The sequence below is a fragment of the Blennius ocellaris genome (genome assembly GCF_963422515.1).
Source record: "Blennius ocellaris genome assembly, chromosome: 8".
Lineage (NCBI taxonomy): Eukaryota > Metazoa > Chordata > Actinopteri > Blenniiformes > Blenniidae > Blennius > Blennius ocellaris.
The window spans coordinates 8,359,179-8,380,053 of NC_137657.1; the positions used below are offsets into that span (position 1 = coordinate 8,359,179).

At 43.1% G+C, this 20,875-nt stretch overlaps 1 protein-coding gene across 1 annotated transcript in view; it reads left to right on the plus strand.

The window, feature by feature from the left end:
• nphs1 (NPHS1 adhesion molecule, nephrin) overlaps positions 1-18,197 on the plus strand; it is a gene marked incomplete at both ends in the record, with an annotated part of 38,548 nt that extends 20,351 nt beyond the window's left edge. The window contains 22 exons of the mRNA XM_080501309.1: positions 902-1,059; positions 2,072-2,213; positions 2,860-2,984; positions 3,062-3,230; positions 3,441-3,570; positions 3,731-3,903; positions 4,618-4,758; positions 5,368-5,496; positions 7,274-7,395; positions 8,034-8,193; positions 8,359-8,515; positions 8,838-8,989; positions 12,103-12,214; positions 12,303-12,484; positions 12,608-12,658; positions 12,967-13,089; positions 13,677-13,728; positions 15,374-15,506; positions 16,831-16,909; positions 17,093-17,259; positions 17,391-17,470; positions 18,017-18,197. Coding sequence (XP_080357435.1) covers positions 902-1,059; positions 2,072-2,213; positions 2,860-2,984; positions 3,062-3,230; positions 3,441-3,570; positions 3,731-3,903; positions 4,618-4,758; positions 5,368-5,496; positions 7,274-7,395; positions 8,034-8,193; positions 8,359-8,515; positions 8,838-8,989; positions 12,103-12,214; positions 12,303-12,484; positions 12,608-12,658; positions 12,967-13,089; positions 13,677-13,728; positions 15,374-15,506; positions 16,831-16,909; positions 17,093-17,259; positions 17,391-17,470; positions 18,017-18,197 — 2,918 coding nt within the window. The remainder of the gene's footprint in view (positions 1-901; positions 1,060-2,071; positions 2,214-2,859; positions 2,985-3,061; positions 3,231-3,440; positions 3,571-3,730; positions 3,904-4,617; positions 4,759-5,367; positions 5,497-7,273; positions 7,396-8,033; positions 8,194-8,358; positions 8,516-8,837; positions 8,990-12,102; positions 12,215-12,302; positions 12,485-12,607; positions 12,659-12,966; positions 13,090-13,676; positions 13,729-15,373; positions 15,507-16,830; positions 16,910-17,092; positions 17,260-17,390; positions 17,471-18,016) is intronic.
• Positions 18,198-20,875: the final 2,678 nt, after the last annotated feature.

A 20,875-nucleotide genomic window follows, 5' to 3' on the forward strand; every position in this document is an offset into this window, starting at 1 on the left:
TTGTCTCTGAATATAAAATGTTTGTTTCAGCAACAATAAAACAAATCCAGAATTAATATTCAGCAGCCTTGGTGCATTGAGTCTAACAATAGCCTGATTTCCACTACAGAGTCAGAGAATGTAAGTCAGAGCTTTAAAGGCTTTCTGATTGATGCACCTATTTTATGTAAATATGATTAAGCACGGCCCTTCTCGAAATCTCTTGCTCGGCTTGTAAATGTGGATGAAGTTACACCAGTTCTGCTCCTTTTTTTCTTTTTTTCCCCCCCCACTGAGCCCCCACCAGGCTCCATTGCTGTGCCTCCCAGTCATCCATTCAGGGATGCTGAAAATGAGCTGCTGATGCCTGACTGCGCTCTAGGCACTGGCAGAAGCTGGAGGGCACATAGTAAGACTCACTGGTTGAAATATGAATATGCCTCTTGTAAAACGGATCACCTGTGTAGTTTCAGCAGCCTTTTTTGTGTGTGTGTGGCGCGCACGCCGCAGACGGCATCCACCCGGCGTCTCATGTCGGAAAGACGCAAACACACAAAAGATTTACATACGTGACCCTCCTTCCCGCTCAGTCCCCAGTCTTTGTATTCCCCTAAAGGCTTCATACGACTGCATCACTTTGCCTGCAGCTATTGTACCCAGTCTCCCCCTCTGGTTAAAACGAAGCAGACTTTAGAAAACCACAATGAAAACCCCCTGAGAAAACAAGTTGCCACTCAAAGTGATTTTCCCTCTCACCCTTGATACAGCTCTGTGTTTCACATCCAAAAATAGTTGCGCTGCTGCTGTGATCAGAATAGGTAGCTGTTGAATGTACTATTCAAGGGGGCGATATTTTTTATTTATTTTTTTTACTGACTTGTCATCGTATGTTTGTGTTTGTGTTTGTGTTTGTGTGTATCAGTCGAGCCCGCACAGCTAAAGCTGTTGGGTTCATTAACGGCCATCGAGGGACAGGACTTGAGTCTCAGCTGCTACGCCTCGTCCAGTAACCCTCCCGTTCACATCCGCTGGTGGCTGGGCTACAAGGAACTCAACACCACCGTTGTCACTATGGGAGAGGTGAACCACACACAACACAAACTGCACCCTCCTGAAATGTGCCTAACTAGGACGGTGGACAAGAGCAACGCTGGTAGGACACGGCCAACGCTCTTGTCATTCGACAATGGCGGTCGCTCTCATCACTTTTCCGTGTTATTCTGAGAATGTGTATATTTGTTTCTTTTTTCCCGCAAACTCGAGGCGCCAGGCATGCAAGCTAATGCAGAACAACATTGCCCTTCAGTCAGGCCAGCCTTCAGGGTACCCTCAAAGTCCATTAAAATACCTCCCCGTGAAATAAAAGATTCCCCAATATATAATTTGACCTCATCTGAATCTTTATAGATGAAAGAAAACGATGTGACCATGAGCGGTCTCTGAATAGGTCTGCCGCAGCTTTGCAAATGAATTAGTGGATTCCAAAAAGAGTATTGTTGCTGGTTCTCTCTCGCTCGCTCTCTCTCTCTCTCTTTTTGTATGTTAATAAGATCAAAGTGAATAAAAGCTGACACAGAAGATGAGTATTATTAAACAAGTTCTTTATTCGTCTGGCACCAGCATTTTCATTTGATCTTACACAGAGCACTCAGTGTGCTGTATGTGAGCTTTAATGCATTTGAAACCGTGTGAAGTTAATGAAGACTGACGCTCCTGTCTGGGCGTCTTTGTCTCTCTGAGTGTGGCTTTTACAGTAATCACCACAATAATAGCTTTAATAACCAGATGTGCTGCATAGGCATGACCACTATCAGGCAGGTGCAAAATGACACTTTGTTCAATTTATAACAGTGTGCAAAGAGGGAGAGTCAGATGAATATGCTTATTTATCACAGACCATGCACAACATCAGTTATTACGGCAGCTAATTTGCCATCTGTATTCACCAAGACAAGCCAATGAGGGATGTTTTGGGGTTTTTTTTGTGGTGATTTTCTCTCTCTTTCTCTTTCTCTTTCTCCTGCAACGAAGGATGCTTGAGCAAGTCTGCCTGTCCCCAAACTGAACTGTCTTGTGGGCTTTGTGTCGGCAGGGTGACAATGGTGGGATGACAACCATATCCAATATGACCCACCGGGTCTCCCGGGAGGAGGACGGACTGAAGCTCACCTGTGAGGCTTTCAACCAGGGCACACACTTCTCCAAAAGCCAAACCGGCACCCTTAGCGTTTTTTGTAGGTGAACTCCAATATGTAATATATTCACAAGACATCAGCGTCGACACTGTCGTAGAGTCATCAGTTTGGTCATAACAAAAGCCCCGTACCTTCTTTGGTCGCCCCTCATTTCAGTTATCTGCTTCAAATGATTGGAATTATCTGCATCTGACCTGAAAACATTCTACAATTATTTCACTCTGACAATTGATATTGAAGGATCACTGCACTTGGTTTTAGCATTCATTGTTTCCTGGTATATATCAGTGTAAGCATTTGTTTCAACATGAGTTGATCCAACAAACCAAAACGTGAGTAATAAATGTTGTGAATAAACACAAAATCCTTCCTTGACAGAGAATGAGACATTTTACTCCAGAATTATGTAATGAATTTTGTTAGAATCAAAGGTTTGTCCAGATTTTCAAAAAAAATAAATAAATCATCTGTATATGATAGACATGAGTTAACAAGGACTGAAACTACAAACATACTATACAGTATCAACATATGTGAAAAAGTAACTATGAAGTAATGTGACTGTTGAAAGGAGAGACACGTTTTTAAATAAGTACCTTTCTATAGTTGAGTACAATTTATTTATTGTTTTTTTTTAGTAAGGAACTGAGTTTTGATCTGAAAACTGTCAATCCTTTTATACCAGACCCCCCTCAAAAAGTGTGGCTTGAAGCCCCTCCTCCAGACGTCCCCCTGCGTTCAGGGAACGTTGTCCGTCTTGTCTGTTTCTCTACCGGGGGGAATCCCACCGGGACTCTGACCTGGTTCAAGGTGAGAGTGTACCACATGCACATGTGTGTTCAATGGTTTGTGTATACCTACCCTCCTCTGTGTCCTCCCTAATATAGAATGGAAGGACAGTGACTGATGCCTCCAGGCAGACGCCCTTTGATATGGGCGTAGCTCGAGAACTGATCCTGGTCCTGACAGCGAGCGACAACATGGCTGCCTACCGCTGCGACGCCACAAATGAGACAAAAAAGAGAATCTCTGCCTACACGAAGCTCATGGTTCATTGTGAGTAAGCGGCGAGGGCGAAGACATAAACACAACCACTTGACCTTTATTCCTGTCTCACTGAGCTGAGAGAAAAGCACAACATAAGATAAATGGATTCGATATAAAGCTAGTGACACAGATTTTTTAGCTGCAGCATTTCATACTCTTCATCTTGATCTAATCTGCGAGTCAAGATTGGATTTTCTTGTTTACTCCATGGTTCTTCAGTCACAGCGATAAGTATGAAGATCACAGTGAGGCAGGATGTGCTCCGCCGTGGCCAGGTGCTTACTCTGGACTGCTACGCTGGAAGCAGCAACCCCCAGGCCGGCATCTCCTGGAGCCTGGGCTCAATCAGGTTTGCGTCGGCAGCGGCCAATTGTCCTGCAAGACAATAAAGCCAAATCACTGGTGCAGGCGCCTGTTCGACAGATGTTTAAGCTGTTACTTGCATGATATTTCTGTGAAGTTGAAATCCTTTGTCGGTTGGTTTTTGTTGGATGGGATTTTCATGGTAGGTTCCAAGGGGATGAGCAGGCACCCAGGATGGCTCAGTATGGTGGTGTGTCAGTACACAGCTCTCTAGCCCTGAATCTGAGCTCCCAGTATCACAACCAGAAGGTCATCTGCCAGGCCTACAGCCCTGTGTTGGCAGAGGGAGCCAACACATTCTTCCAACTCAATGTGCTCTGTGAGTACAGGGTGACTTTCTGGGTCCCTCCTTTGCTGTTTTAAGGCGTTTTGTTTACTTCTCTCTTTTTGGTGAGCGACCAAGATAAGGCTGTTTGCATAACTCTTAAACGCTGCATAATGATGATCAATAATGGCAAGGATAAAAAATTGCTTTGCTGGTGTACTTACTGCAAAATGTGTACGTGTGGGGCTGCTTTTGTTTACTGGAAACCTTTGTTGTGATTTGTGGGTCTGTGGAGCTCTGCGGCACTGTGTCCTAATTGTGCATTTGCTTTGCTGCATGGCCATGTTTGTCTTTGATGCCATTTCACAGGCGGCAGCCAGCCACTGCTTCAAAGCTTGGTGCTGTGTATGAGCATGAAGGAATGTCACTGTGTGTTTGTGCGGAGCTGCAGTTGGACAACAGTACTGTCACTCGTTGTTTTAATGCCTGTCCCTCTCCCTCCCGCGCTGCTTTACTCCCCCGTTGTCTAAGTGTGTGAAGTTGGTTAGATCTGGATTTATTGGTGGGATGTCGACTTTCTACTGGTCTGACTCTCATTAGTGTCTCTTAGCGCTTTCATGCTCAACATGTTTGGTGTGTCTTTTGTACTCGGTTTTGCTGGTTCCAGTCATTCGGTGGGGCAGAGTTTGTATCCAATGCCCCTTTTCATAAATTTTTGGTACACAGCCAACTTACTGTAGCTGTATTTCTGTGCCACTTCTGCGTCAGACCCACCAGAATTCAGCCCAGATCAGCCAACGGAGGTCCAGGTGGTGGAAGATGACATGGCAGCCATCCCACTGCTGGTCTCAGCTAACCCAGAGGAGGTCTCTTGCATTTGGCTGCACCACGGAGAGAAGCTGGTCAAAGGTGATCCCGGGCTGTGTGATGGCTCTATAAACCAGGTCCTAGTTGAGCTGAGCCAGCAAGTAAGCACTCAGCTCTGCCATTCAGGGTCTGAATAAAACATGGCAGGTTAGCCAGCGTGGGACCCTGCCAAATGTGATTCTCATTACGGCTCTAATGTATGCAGTCTAAATGAGGATTGCTGTCTCCCTGAATACAACACAACGGTTCTAAACCTGGCTTCTCCTCCAGGCCAGTGTAGTCAGGGCTCTGCTGCACACACCCCACCCCCACATCCACTTTTTTTTTTTTTTTAACTCTCTTAGCTCCATTATACACAGCCGGCATCAGAAAATGACTGTTTCCTGAATGCAGAAACCCACATTTTGCTGTGTGCTGTGGTACAGAAGGTGTCTCTCACGCAGCCTATTGTTGGCTTGATGTGGGACTCCAGCCAGACCAATCAATATTGCAGGATTAGATGTCACTTGGAGACCAGTGGCCAGAGGACACGCAGTTGATGAGCATGTAATGAATACTTAATTTCCCATTTGTGTGTATGTGTGTATACGTGCGTGTGCGTGGGTGTGTGTTGTGTATTTATTTATTTATTTATTTATTTTTTTTGTGAAGAGGGTGAGCTGCACTACGACCATTCACTGGAGATCAAGAATGTGACAAGAAAAGATGCCGGAGTTTACACTGTCAAGTGTGCAAATGATGAAGGTGTCAACCAGATCTCCATCATGCTGACTGTTCATTGTAAGAACCTGCACGCACAGAATGAATGAGTGGACACACGCACGCTTCCGCCTACGCTCGGTGATTCACTCTGATTTCTAAGGAGGACGGCACTTGTTTCTCCCTTAAGATACTTTAATGATGCTCAAAGTTCACTCGCAGGTGCCTGAAAAATGCATATATATTCAACGTATCCTTTCTCTGTATTAAATAGAGACTTCAGGCACGTATTAAAATAATGTGTCTCTACAGCCAAAGATCAGTCAGAATGCTTTATGGTGCCTAAAGTAAGCTCTTTCTGATAATCAATGACACGTCAATCACTTAAAGAAACGTAATGATTCTTCTATTTAGCTAACTTTATAAAGATGTGTTAAACAGACATTTTGTGGGCAAATTAGCAAAAGTGTCATTCAGGTTAAATATGCTTTAAAAGTGAATTTACCTGGGCAAAAGATGACTTTTGGTCACCCTAATCAACATGCACAAGTTCATCTTGTCATTTCTCAATCTTATTTTTATAGAGTTGCCACTAAGAAATAAAAGTTTTCCGACTACATAAATGATCAAAATGACCTCCAAGGAATTAATGACTAAAGTAATAGGAATGACTGCAAGAGTGTAATATATAATACTAAAATTGTGCTGTTTTTAAAATAAGTATCAGCATTTTATTCTTCATGTTCATCGCTTTTTGGCAGGAGGTTTTAGCGTTTGCAGGTGCTGTATACCCATGGCCCTTTGAGGTCACAAATCAGTCGAATCATTTATCTGTACCGAAAAGCTACCTTCCTTTGAAGAAGGAAAACGAGCCGAGTTTCTCCTGCTGATAATATTCCATTCCGCGTATTGAATTTGAATCCGCTAACAGCATAAGTTTAAGCTAAGCGGCCAAGTATCAGGCCTGTCAGGCCATCATCGGACACTGACAACAACACTGACTATCAGAGCTTGCTCGCCAACGATGCCTCATTCATTAGGCCTCCATGCAAGGCTGTCCACCTCCAGCCCCAGGCTCAGCCTGCAGCGCCAGGCCCTCTGCTCCAATACTGATGATTTAATAATGGGCGCGTTGAAAATGTAGGTCTGCCTGATTCACCAAAGCCCATGGTACATGCCTAATGGATTCTGCCATCTTGATCTGACTGGGCCTGACAGTTGTAGATATTCATTATGTATGGTGGATTGTAGTAGCTTTTATGAGTGGCAGTGTAGCCCACTTAACAATGTCGGTCTTGGTTAGAAGGGCAACATTGGTGGATCGCACTAACCCAAAGGTCTGTGTCTCGCTCGTGTTTCCCACCACTGTTCTTCAAGAGCGAACACAGGTTTAGACAAGTAGGCACTAATGGCCTGCCTTGTTGCAAGTATATGGCACCCATGGGAAGTGGGAAAAAAAGAGCTGGAGGGCCAGCAAAGAAAAGGAGAGGAGCCTTGTAGCGTGGCTTCGGAGATACATTTAAGGATAGATGGATAAAGTGAAGAATTACAGGGAGGAAAAATGGTCAGTCTGCAAGAGTCCAAATATGAATTTACTGTTAGAGGACTTCATGGGTCACATAAACAATTTCCAGTTTGTTTGCAGAAGACTTTGTGATGATTTAACATATAGGATAGTTAATTACATTGTATCCAAAGCAGCAGAGGTTGATTACCATGGGGTTATGAACATTTTCAAAAGCAAACAAGTGTAAGAGTAATTATACCAGTGCAGCATGCATTTTTAATGGATTGTCAAAACCATTTGTCCCAGGCTGACATTGGTGTTGCTTTAATTGTCTATGTTTTTAACTCTTAGATGCTCCCAGTGTCAGAGCGGAGAAAGACCCCGTGCTTGTGAACTTGGGCGAAACGGCGGACCTGATATGTGTGGCCGACACCAGACCCATCATACCTGACATGTTCTCCTGGAAATGGCTGGTAACACCCCCCCCCCCCCACACACACACACACACACACACATACGCACACACACGCACACACACGTCTATTAAAAAAAACTAAAAACAGCCATTGCTTTAAAATATATACTTTATTTCCTTGGCTTGCTTTCTGTTATTTTATCTCGTCTTTCCGTTTATCACTGGCCTTTGTAAAGGCACAGATGCCCCATATTTCACTGCCTCTAACTATCCTTCCACCCCACCTCTTCCCGCTCTGCACCCAGCCCAAATCCAGAAAAATAGCTTTCATTACTGCGGCGTGACTAAAGGGCACATTCGTCAATGTGGCGTGGTCGCTGTATCTACTGATGGCTTCTCCGGTCTAACCCACCCCCCGGCAGTAGAATGGGTCCTGTTTTCAACCTGCACGTTCCCTCTTTTTTCCCTCCATTTGTGTGGTTCTCCGGTCTTTGGCATCTTACTTCTTTGTTCTCAGAGCCTTTTCCCACCGAGACCCCGAACCCTGTCCTTGTCGCTCGACTCTTTCTCCTCCCCTGCCCGTCTTGCTCTCCTGCAGTAAGACAGGTAGGCGAGCTGTCACCCAGGAGGAAGGAGGTATGCACTGAGGGATAGTGCCTGTCCTCTGCTTATTAACCTTCACTCTGTCTTCCACAGGGGGAAGAGGAGGTGGAGATGGGCGAAGAGACCCAGGAAGATGAATCGGGCCTCCTCACCATCCATGAAGTGACTCGGGCTCATGCTGGTCTTTACCAGTGCACAGCCGACAACGGCATCGGGCTCGCCGCCAGTGTAAACATGCAGCTGGTGGTGCAATGTGAGCTTGTAGTATTTATACTCGGTGACAGAGGGGAATGTAACATTTCCAGAGATGTATTGGCAAGGATCTATACATATTTGTTACCAGTGTTGTCAATAAACAGAGTTGTGCGCCGACCACTTTCTGCATGAATAACCTCCATGCCCGTTTCACCGTGTGCAGTCAAACCAGAGCTTCGGAAAGGGCCCCAATGGACGAAGGTGGCGGGCAGAGGGGATGGCACCACTACAGCCGAGGTCGTGTGTCAGGCAGAGGGCATCCCCCGCGTCGACTTCTCCTGGGAAAAAAATGGCGTGCGCATGGATTTTGCCAACCCAAGGTCGGAGAGAATTAATTTCCCATTATGTTCTGTTGTCAGCATGTGATTACATATTGATGAGTCTCCACAATTAGGTTAGGTTCAACCAAAGCACAGTGTAATATTTTGCTACCCTTAATTATTTCACTGCTAAATCCAGATTTAGTGCATTTTGTTTTGTGTAGTTTCTCTCAGCAAATATCTGTTTAATACGTCTTTTGATGTGTGAAATTGGGCGACCCAGAGCAATCTGCAGGACATCACAGTCCCCCGCTGTCAGCCTGCTCAGAGTTTGTCTTTGTCTTTGTGCTCGGATGTGGGTGTGCATACATTTGTGCTGCAGGTATGAGGAGCAGACGGTGAGGGAGGGCTCCTTCCACACCAGCACAGTTCGAGTGGTGAATGTGAGCGCACTTTTGGACTACGCTGTCTTCAGCTGCACCGCTCGCAACCCACTTGGGGAAGACAAGCTTGACATCCAGCTCGTCAGCACAAGTACTGCAACTACGTGCCTCTTTTGTGTGTGTGTGTGTGTGTGTGTGTGTGTGTGTGTGTGTGTGTGTGTGTGCGTGCGTGCGTGCGTGCGTGTGTGTGTGCGTGCGTGCGTGCGTGCGTGCGTGCGTGCGTGCGTGCGTGCGTGCGTGCGTGCGTGCGTGCGTGTGTGTGTGTGTACGTCCCCTTTGCAGCATTTTTTGTCAGCATTAAGTCATGAGCTGAGAACAACGACCCTATTTCACCTTTGGCAGTGTACCTAAAATACTAAAGCACAGGGCTTTTAAAGAAATGCCATTGTATTTAATAGTTCGTGACCATGAAGTATATCCAGTGAAGTCAATGTGTTGTAACAGAAAAAAAAACAAACTGGAAAAACTCTGACGAACATTCAAAAAAGAAATTGGATTGAATATGACATTTCATTATCCTCTCATGTGAGCTAAATCTGCTTCATTCAGACTTGATCTTTCCATTCAGTTAGGTTATACGGCCGCCACTGAACCTGCACGGTTAGGTATCGTTATTATTAACTCACAGAACAATGACGAGTTAAACTAACAACTTCATGTTCAGTTTTTTGGAGCCTTAGTGGGCAAAACTAACTCATGACTGCTTTGCATAAATAGAAATGATCAGTTCAGGGGTGTCAAACTCATGTCACTTCAGGAGTCACATAGAATTTGAGCTCAAGTGGGCAGGACCAGTAAATGATTATATTATAATTTATAAATAACGAGAACTCTAAATATCTGTCTGAAGTTCACATTTACATGAAGTAACCGCTTTCTGTCATTGTAATGTTCTGAATCCTCAACAAACCGCCAAAGAGATTACTCTGAGCCCTGATGCAATTGTCAGCTCAACCTCAAATCTGTATAAAATAACAGCAATTTCAATAATGTCATGCCTCAGTTCACCATGTGCTTTAAAACCTACAGATCACTGTGGGTTTTTATTACACTATTTACACTTTCAAAGGCACAAAACGTTTAACTGGAGCTAAAAAATATAGTAGCGAGTTCATATTATGATCAGAATAACTCTTCAAATTCTTAATTATCATTAAAGTCGGCACATTTCTGCGTCTGTGTAGTAATCCTGATCACCTGAACCGATTCACTACAAGAAACAAAGTCAATTTGAAAGAGAATCATAATAATAAAGACTCCTGTGGGCCTCACAGATAATGTCCTAGGTTGTCACAGTTGGAAGATTTCATCTTGTGGGCCGGATTGGACTCTCAGGCCGACCTCTTCTGGCCCGTGGACCGTACGTTTGACACTCCTGAGTTAGTTTTGTTTGGTACAAAACCTACTGGATTTGTGTAGATCACAGCACTAAATTCAAAATGTCCATTTATCCACCTTTTTTAAGTGCCAACACAATAAGCTGTGAGAGCCGTTGAGAAGCCACATTTCAGTAAAGTGGGGTTGCTGCTGAGAGTCGGTCCTTTAGGTAAACTTAGTCCATCCCTGTATCTCTACCTTATCGTTTAGCCTTTAGCACTGCTTCACTTTCTCTTCAGATAATGCTGCAGTGATACGCTTTACTCTCCTGGCATGTTTAGACTTCCCTACCTTTGAGCTACCAGAGTATCTGTGCAAAAGCCACATTATCAACACAGTCCAGCTCTCAGCGAAAGCCTCCAGCCATCATTGGTTGCATTTAGTGTTTACTATAAAAACCATAAAATACAATCCAATATTGGCCCTGTTTTTCCCAGTCATTTTTTTTTTTTTAGAGCAGTGAATATTCATAATTAATCGGACGCAGTGATAATACATTTTATGTGCCTCCTTATCATTTTCAAGCCCGAGAGGAAGAGAGAGGGTTTTTTTTTCTTTTTTCTTTTTTTTTTCTTTGCATGGTGAATTTTGGATTTGAAGAAAACGAGATCCAAATAAGGTTGACCTTTATGCCCTGGAATCTTATGAGTTGAGCTGATAGTGAGAATTATTTACTTTGCAAACTGGGCTGCAGCCTGGAGCAATAGATGAGCAGTGCATCTCCTTCTTATGTTGCTACTCGACTATCTCTCCTTCTCCTCCTCCTCCTCCTCTTCCTCCACCTCCTCCTCCTCTCCTTGACTATCTCTTCCTCTGCCCCCCAAAACCACCCTCTCTTTTTTTTTTCTGTGCTCCAAATGCAAAATAATCCACTTTCCCTTCACTACGCTCAGACTGAAGGCCCGGATCGCCTCCTTTGATCTTTGCTCACAATATTGATAATAATCAAGAGGCTTCGTCCATCATTGTACGACTTTGGTTTGGATAAACCGGACAAATAAGCCACTTTGTTCTGAGGGGGGATCAGAAAAGGTCTGCCTGTGTTTCCTGATCATTTATACAACAAAGCACAACCTTAAGCAAGAGGAAATGAGGGCCGACGCTAAAAAGGCAAAGCCGCTGCTGTCAAAAAATACGTTTATTTAAGCAGACGAGAGGCTGGGAAAAAGGAGAGAAGAAAGCTTTGGAAGCTCGCTGACAAGTTTCGACCATGTTGATCATCTGTCTGCCCTGATTAAATTCTACTCGCTATTTTCTAATATTTGTCATCAGTGTTCCTCATTAAATCCACCGCGCTCTCATTGTAATACTTGAAATGATGTGTTATGAGTCACAGCCTGAATTCATACAATTATATGACAAAAAAAAGTCCACCCCCCCAAGTCATTTTCCTCTGAGGTAGACTGTTATTACCAGTCCTTCTGACACATATATCTCTCCAAATAATTTTGTTTTCAGACACCGCTGTATGTAATGGGAAAAGTGAGAATATCTGAAATAATTTTTCTTCCTATTCTCGTTCTATAAAGAAGAGCATCAGCTCTACACGCTCACTTAATAATATAATTTTGTCTATAACAGCTCCGCGGCGAGGCGGGAGGCCTCGGGAAGGCGCGGGCCCACAGACAGCGGGGCCTTATGTGTTCTTTCAGTCCGCAAATATAATCACTCGACTATATAATGGTGCTTACCTCCATTTCTTAGCACCTGAAGCCTTTTCAAATAGCCCCCTGTTGACTGAGGGTGTTCAGCTCTCACAGAAAATCGAGAACATGTTTGCTTTTCCCACCGCTTCCCCCAATTTTTCTTCTGTTCTCCTGCCTCCAGGTCACCCAGATCCTCCCTCTTCATTCCGCAAACTCGCCGTTACCCACCACTCCGTCACTCTGGAGTGGATCCCAGGTTTCAATGGCGGCCGGCAACAAAGATTCCGGATCAGGTGAGAGGCATGAGAGGACTGTAGTAGAAGAGTGGCACTGTTGTGTTTAACAAAGCTTTTTTTTTTTTTTTTTTTTTTGGGTTGATAGATATCGTGGGGACGAGTCCCCCAGTTTCATGTATGTGGACGTTTTTCCTCCGGGTGCGACAATCTTCACCGTGACCGGTCTGCAGCCTGCAACCGGCTACAACTTCTCCCTCAGTGCCCTCAATGCAATAGGAGAGAGTAGCTATGCTGACAACAATGCAATTCTTACAATCACCACCAAGGGTCAGTTTGGAGTAACCCCAGCTTGACACTGAAAGGACCGAACAGTCCAACCTTCATAATATGATGCATTCTGCATGAAGTTCTGAAGTGTGCGGGCAATGTGTTTTTGTGTTTCCTCTGCAGAGCAACCGGAGCCCGACGACGTCCCGTCAGATGGAGACTCGGGCTCACAGAGTAAGAGCCTTTCACCGCAGCTCCCTAGAAAAGCTCTTAAGGGCAGTTGGAAATTGCTGTTTGCACAGCAGTGAGATTCATTTGGCTAAATCATGTTAATGTATGCACCTCCAAGGCTGCTAATGTTTGCTCTAAAAAAAAAAGTAGTGGTTGTCATGGTGCCCACCCATATTTTTTTTCCCCCAGCTCTGTTAGTTTTGAATCAATAACTGCCTCAGTCAGTTTTTATCTTAATAAATTTCCATATAACTTCCTCTTTGAGTTTCATCACTGTGCACTGATCTAATGCGGTTAATGTTCTGCACTAGGTACCAGTGGGCTGCCGGCTTATCTGACGGTGGTGTTCACTGTGGTGTTCGGAGTGGTGCTGGTGTTGAATTCACTGGGTTGCTACTTTGGACTGAGGTGGAGAAAGAGTCGCGGCCAGACAGGTAACCATAATTATTCTTTTATCTGTGGATGCGAGAGGGTTTCTCCCACCGCTTTCTGTCATTGTAATGTTCTGAATCCTCAACAAAACTCTAAAGAGATTACTCTGAGCCATGATGCAATTGTCAGCTCAGCATCTCACTCCCTCCTCATCTCTCCATATCCCACTTTCTATTCGTCTGTCCTGTCTCCTCTCCTTTTGCTCATTCTCTAAGCCTCTACCTCCCACCACATTCATCCCTCAAAGCTGTCACTTCTGTGTTTCATCCATATCTTTTATCTCATTTGCTAGCTTTATGTCCTTCCTCTATCGCTCCTCTTGTCTCTTTCTATTTGTTCTTCAGTGTGACTGTCAAGGTCTCCCTCTCAATCTTTTATTTTCTATTCCTCACCTTCCTCTGCCCTCTGCTTTTTAGTAGATTTTTTATTTTTTTTAATTTTCCCCCACAGCTTACTTGTCTTTCATTCACTGGCACTCTGGCCTTTTTATTGCTCTGATTAGTTTCGGTACCAGTGATTTGACGCTCCTCTCTTCAAGTTCTAATATTACCGACATTAAGCCTTTTTCCTCCTGTTTCTGCTCTCACAGCAGGGGGTGGAGAGGGCAGCGTGCTCGGTGGAAAGAAGAGCGGAGAGCAGGGGTAGGTTAAAACCCTAAAGTTACACTAATAAATAAAGATACACACTCCAGTGGCTGGTGAAAACTGCCAGACAGGCACAACAAAAGGCTTCGGTCAATATCCATTCACATCAGTGTCATCACATTTCTCAAACTCATCTTAGTTCAGGCACACGCAGACAGATTTGATCTCAACAGGTCTGGACAGTAATGGCTTAATAGAATCATCTGTATATTCCATCTGCAAAGTTTGTTTGCTCAATTTTACATAAAAAAGTATGAACTAGAAAATGTATGTTCAATTTCTGTGTTTGTCTGCTGCCCGCTGCTGGTTAGTACCCCTTCCTTTATATTCTTCACCAAAATCCCATCAATTTTGATTGGAACATTTTTCAGTTTTTTTATCATTTTTGTTAAAAATGTTTTCCGAATCATTAACAAAAGTGATAGCACACTATTCCCCAATTTTACACACATTTTGTAATGCCTTTGGTGTATGTACCGCCATGTTCACCAAAATCCTATCCTCTTTGACCAATGTTTCTTATCAATATCAATTTTTCTTTTTAGCCATTTTTGGGGAAACAGTTTGCCGAATCATTAACAAAAAAAAATCGAAGTGCACTATTCTAGTCCAAATATCCTGCATGTTTTGATGTGCGTTTTGTGCAAGTGCCACCATTTTCACCAAAATCCCTTCCACTTTGACCGGCCAACTATTTGTAATTTTTTTGTGATGTCTGCAGATATGGTTTGCCAACTCATTAGTAAAAGTCATAGCGCACTATTCCCAAATTTTCCACATGTTTTGATTGTCATTATTTAATTTTAATGCATTTCAATGCTTTTTCGGGGGGGGGGGGGGTGGGTTAATGGCGATTTTTGATTTGCCAAAGCATATTGTGGAAATGATTTGCCAAATCGTTGACACGTCATAAAAATAGCACACTATCCCCAAATCTTCCTGCACATTTTGATGTGCTTGTTGTGTATCCAGCAGAAGAAGAATAAGGACAACAAATGGGCTCCTTGAATAGTAATCTTTGCACATTTGCACTTATTAAAGAAGACTCAAAGTAAGTAATGAAGAAGCTCACCTTTAATGCGCCATTTACATTTTTTTTTTTAACAAAAACTATCATGAATCGGAATTTTTTAAAGTGGAGAAAGTAAAATTTCCAGCTGTCACTGTGTTTTGCTGAGGCAAATGTTGGCAAAAATTGGATTTGGTCTGTTTTTTTTTTTTATTTATTGTGCAGGATTTTCTAAACACATCCTTGTAATATGGCTTTGATTTCAATGCTAGTTCGCCAACATCAGCTCACTTGCATCTTATTAACGGTTTTGGTTCTCGCTGTTGCTGAGACATGAACTCTGAAATGTTTTGACTACCAGGCAACAAATCGAGAACAGAAATGACTTCAATTGAAAAATTGCAGTTAATATCTTCTTTGTTATATTTTTTAACTTTTCAAATCCATCCACAGGCCACGTGTTCAACATATGCCCCATAGTGCATTGCGATGGGGCCCTGAGCACATGCAGTAAACATGCTACTGTTTGCATCAAGAGGCTTGAAAAGCTGCAGACTTACGCTGGGGACTAATTATTAGCAGCTGCTGGAAAGTAATTCTCACAGATAATAAAAATTGGATTTCTCTGTGCAGGTCAAGCCAATCAACTGTAACAAACTCCAATAAGTATGAGAGCAAAGAAAAGATCAACGCCGCAGCACAGCGCACCCTGCTCATCGACTCTGGATCTGAAGCAGACAGCAATGTCTACGAGACCTACGCGGCGGTAAGAACTGGAGAGAGGAGGAGAGGCGAGAGCCGGGTGATGAGAAAAGGGCAATTGAAAAAATATGCAGAGACACAGAAAAGGTTGAGCAAACAGATGAGGGGAGGAAAGAGGTTAGGCGGAGGGTAAAGGGATCTGGCAGAAGAGGAAGTGGAGAATTCAGCCATAACAGGGAAAATGGATAGATAAACTAATGAAACCTTTAGCTGTGCACGGAGACGGAACATAGATCAATAACTCACAATTAGCATTCAAAATACACATCGATCTTGGAGAAATTATCATTTTGTACTTTAAAAAGGCCAACGAGGATTTGAACCTTGAAGAAAACTATTTAGTGAGGCAAAGAAAAAAAACAGACAGCGCCGGTGCTGTGGGAAGATCCTGGTAATACCCATGAAGACAGACTTCACCTTGCCTCTAATTTACATACGGATATGATACTACATTCATTTGAAGAGTTGTGAGCCTTGAGTCAAGGTAGTTTTCGATTAGATATAACCTGAGCTTGAAATGCAAGATGACCTGCAAGTTTGTGACTGTACTGAAGAAGAAGAAGAAGAAGAAGAAGAAGAAGAACTTTATTCCTCCCCAGGGGGAAACACAAACTTACAACAGTTCAAGGTAAAAAGGTGCAGAAATTATCAAATTAAAGAATTTAAATATATAACATATGTAAATATATAAACAAGAGCAAAAAGAGCACAAAAAATAGAATAAGTAAAAATAAAAAAATAAAACAATCCAGTAAGAAAAGAAATCCTTAAAAAAGAACATCTAGTCAAAGAAAATATGCTCTCAGGCTTTAAAAACAACAGAAAGCAATAGAAGGCAGCATACCGACAAGACTTTACTTATCGTTCTTTTAGTGTTTGGATGGAAAAAGATACTTGTTTCGAACTTCACTTATTTCTATTTCTGTGGTGATTCCTTTCTTTTTTTTTACGTGAGAAATGACGCATGCTGAGAAAAAGGTGACACTCCCCATGTGTTCGACTATAACTAAACCTGATTATGTCTGGCATCATATATTCTGTTCTATATATCTGTGTTGTATTTCGCACATACACATGTAGAGCTATATGGAACTACTTCATTTTCATCTTCTGCCACAATTGCATTTGATACAGATTCAATCAGTCGACCATAAAGGCAAAACCCTGCATGGTTCGTAGGAAAGGAATTGAGTATCCCTGCCCTCCAATGCTTCAAAGTGTGACCTTTGTACTAATGGAAAACATGTGCAATTGCCATTTGAAGGGAGTTGTTTAAGGTCAGCGCTCATCAGATGTTATCTCTCCCATTTCCCAAATTTCAGGACGGCTCCCACCATTATTATTATTATCCTGCTGGTGACTACCTGCCGCCTCTCAGTCCTCACGCCGAGGAAATGCCCCGTCCCGGTGAGACGCACAAATACTTCAGAGTAAACAAGGCAACAGTAAACAAATATGTAGCCAGGGGTTGGGGGGGGAGGGGAGTTGAAGATTTGATTAAACGTGGAGCGAATGTTGTCGCCGTTTGCGAATGTTTCAACTGTGATCCATATTTGTGCTGCGAGTGTGCGTGTCCACGTGCCCTTGAAGATGTGGCCCACCTCCCCTCAGACTCTCACAGCCGGCTGTACGAAGACGTGAGAGAAGACGGCCCGCTTCAGGACATACCCGCTTCCTTCTTTCCTTCCCTTCCGCTGGCGTTTGACCGCCAACGGCCTCAACAAAGGAGCGAGTGGAAATCGCCAAACTACCCCCAGGTCTGTAAATACATTTTTTTTTTTTAAACCCGGAATGGTGACGACAGATGTTGTTATGCCACAGTGAAAGCAGCCAGATGATATACTGTCGCTTCAGTGCATGACTGAGATGCAGTCTCTTCTCTCGGCAGGTCACGGACAGACTGAGGCACTCGCTGGACGTTCAACCACCCCAGAGGGTTTCAGAGCTTCCCTTTGAACTGCGAGGAGAGTTAGTTTAAAAAAACAACCTTGAGGTCAAGCTCATGTAGTTTTTGCGGGGGCTTCGCGGATCAATAGAAGTCATTAGGTACAGCACTGTGAGGCGGATGTATTTACCGCGGCATTATTCATTTCATCGGTTATCAACAATATCTCACAAGTCACCTTGAATGAACCCTTGAAAGAGCATAACCGAAGTGAAATACCACGGAAGGCGGTATTTCACTTCTCAAGTGTTCCAACTTAACAAGTGTTTTAACATTTTTCCCTCAAGGATCGAGTTGACCTCGTATATGAAGCACTACGGTGAACTGAACGCGCAGGAGACACTTGAATAATAATTAAAAAACAAAAAAAACAAAAACACAGCAGTCTGATCTGTAAACAACAAAAAGAACGCTTTCATAACCTCATAATCAGATGTATCACAGTGAAGTGTTTGCTTTCAAAACAGATTTGCCTTCTTGTCTTGAAGCCGGTTTGTTGTGTCTTTGATTCCGCTCAATCTCCGCGTGCCCCGTTTCCCCTCCTCTTACCTCTGCCCTCCTTCCCGGAGCCTCCTGCGCCGCCGCGGCCTGCAGGTCGGCACGAATCAGTCGGTCAGGGACAGAAATGGACCGACGTCGCCGCGGTTGGCCACCGAGGCCGAAGCGGCGCGGCCTTACAGCGCCACCGAAGCAGACGTCATCCTTTTAACCCACCCGGCGTCGACGTTTCCCAACACGCATCCAGACTAGGAGCTGATGACAGCGGACCCTCCCTCTCCTCTCCTCGACAAAGAGTTTTTCAGATCTCGCAGCCCGTCTGCGGGAATCCCTACAATGGGATGGTAGTGAGGGGTATTTAGCACAGTTCTGTCTTCAGGAGGTAAAGCCGTATCCAGTGCCAGACTCTAATCCTGTTTTCTCGCGGATTGAAGTTCGGCTCACAACACCAGTGACAGAGAGGAAGCGTGCGGGGAATTTGTCTCGGTGAGAGTGGGCAGTCAGGAAGAGATAGAGACCAGAAGAGAGGGTTAGCCTAAGCTGTGTCTGTGGCGAGCGTCACTTAAATCTCCTCTCCCTTGTTCACTTCAGAGCCTCGACAATACTTGGAACAAAGGCTCTGATCGACAGAACGGCACGGTGGCACACACACGTCGCCATAACACAAAGGTTTTATACACAACGTGGACATGAGCGCACTTTAAACATGTTTAAACACTAATGCTGTCACGGCCATGTGAGTAGTTGCAGATCTCTTTCTATTATCACTTGTTTGTGTTGACATGGTCACTTTTTGAAAACGATTACCTAGAAACACCAGAAATGCAGAAAACAATGTAGTTACAATGCCAGGCCACCAGTTGGCACTATTGGGTTGTTGTTTTTTTGTGCACAAGTGCAGCAGTTTCAGAAAAGTAGCATTTTTTTTCCGTTTCCATGGAAGCGAAGCATTTTCAAAAAGCTCCACCCTGGAAGCTGTTTACAAAAAGTGGTCACTTTTCAGTGGTTCTGAGCACCGTCGTCACATAAAAACACCCCGAAAACACAACAAAAGTTTTCCGCTTTGACTTGAAATGATTTAGTAAACGTGGCCCCAATGTTCAGTTAGTTACATTTTTCAGGCAACTTCGATAACGCTAGCAATTATAGAAACGGCAATACGAGCGCATCACTGATGTCATCAACGTCCTCTGATGTTTTAACAGTCAATGTTACTATCAACCAAAACACAAAAGTTTGAAAGTGACTAAAGCTTCATGAAGAGAGAAATAACAGGTACGTTTGTATCAAACTCAGTCAAGAAATAAATTATGCTTTATAATAAAACTTTTTTACTTGATGAAAAGCACAGAAATTCCACCATCAATCCTATATTAGGCTCAGTTCCTCCACAACTGAGACCTAATTTAAAAAAAAAAAGTGTATATAGGCTGAAATATATGCATGAATATCCTCAACATCCTGATATATTGATTAAAATTAAATCAAGTGATGTTTTTCTTGCTAAATCAGGTGGACATAAAGTATGCAGATTAAAAAAATGTGCATGAAATCTAAATATAAAGCAATCATAGGAAGATGTCTACACTGGTAACTTGACAAAACGCAGGAACAAGAATATAAAAAGACAATCGAGACAAAAGAAATTTTAAAAGGTAAACCAGAAGTTATTAGTAAAATTGAGAAAGAAAAATGTTGAAATGATTGAAATACCTTTAAGGAGACAGCTTAAGAATAAAGCTTTTGTTAATAAGTAGGTCAAACAATCCTAAATAAACCACCTCATATTACAAAGGAAAGGTCAACTGAGCAAAGGTATAAAACAAATAAATATACATATGTTGATAATGAGGAAAGGACAATATAATAATTAAGATATCACACATGATTAATAATAACTAAAAGCCAAGCTGCTACAAGAGTCATCTTTTCTCTCTACTTTACATGTGTGACTCATCCTGTGTGTGGAACAGAAAACTCATCCTGCAGCCTTAAACTAAATATATCTGATTGCTTTTATCCATGGAGGTGCAGATTGGTGCTGTCAATGCAGTGGCAGCTTTGTGCATTTGTGTAACTCCGTCTATTGTTGTTTACCGTGTCGAGATCAGAAACTTCCTCAAAGTTTCCACGGCTCTTTTAGGTTGGGCTGCCTTGTCATAAACACAGATAGTGGATGGGCTCTCATTATATCCCTGCACAGATCTGTTATGCAAACAACCAACTTCTCCTTTTCCCTCAAGTACAATTTGTGGCGTCAGTGTCACACAGCACACGTGCATCCATACGCGGTCTAATAAGACCTACACATGAAGGGGAAAGAGGAAATAATCAAAATGTATTCTAAATTCAAAATGTCTTCTTTTTTTTTTAATCATTATTATTAATAAGCTGATGAGGTCAGCTGTTTTTACTCCAGTGCATTATTTCCGCCGACATATTTACTTACAGGATATGTGAGGTGATATTTACATCCTGCTGAGATTATTAGTGTCCACACATTTGTCAAAAGCTACATAATTCTGTTTCCTCGGTGCGGGCCCTGACTGCCCGGAGATAAATCTGCATGTTTCAATGAGCTATGCTTCCTCACTTAGCCCGGCTATTCTCCATCATGAGCTGTCAAGGTGTTTGTCTCATTACTGAACAATTGTTTAAGTTCCTGTCTCGCTGACTGCTGTTTTCATACCAAAGCCTGTTCATAATGCATCATTTCACAGGAGCAGTAATCTGCTAAACTGAAGGCTTGACAGCTCAATACTGTATGTCAACTTCTATTTTTTTTTTTCCCCCGCTCGCCTTGCGAACATTTTGATATGTTGTTTTCAGAGGAATCTCCAGGGAGCTCAAACAGACAGGCCGCATGAGTGCACAATTAAGTCAAAAGAGAAAACAAATAAGAGGCTTTAATTACCTCATCTCTCCGAGTG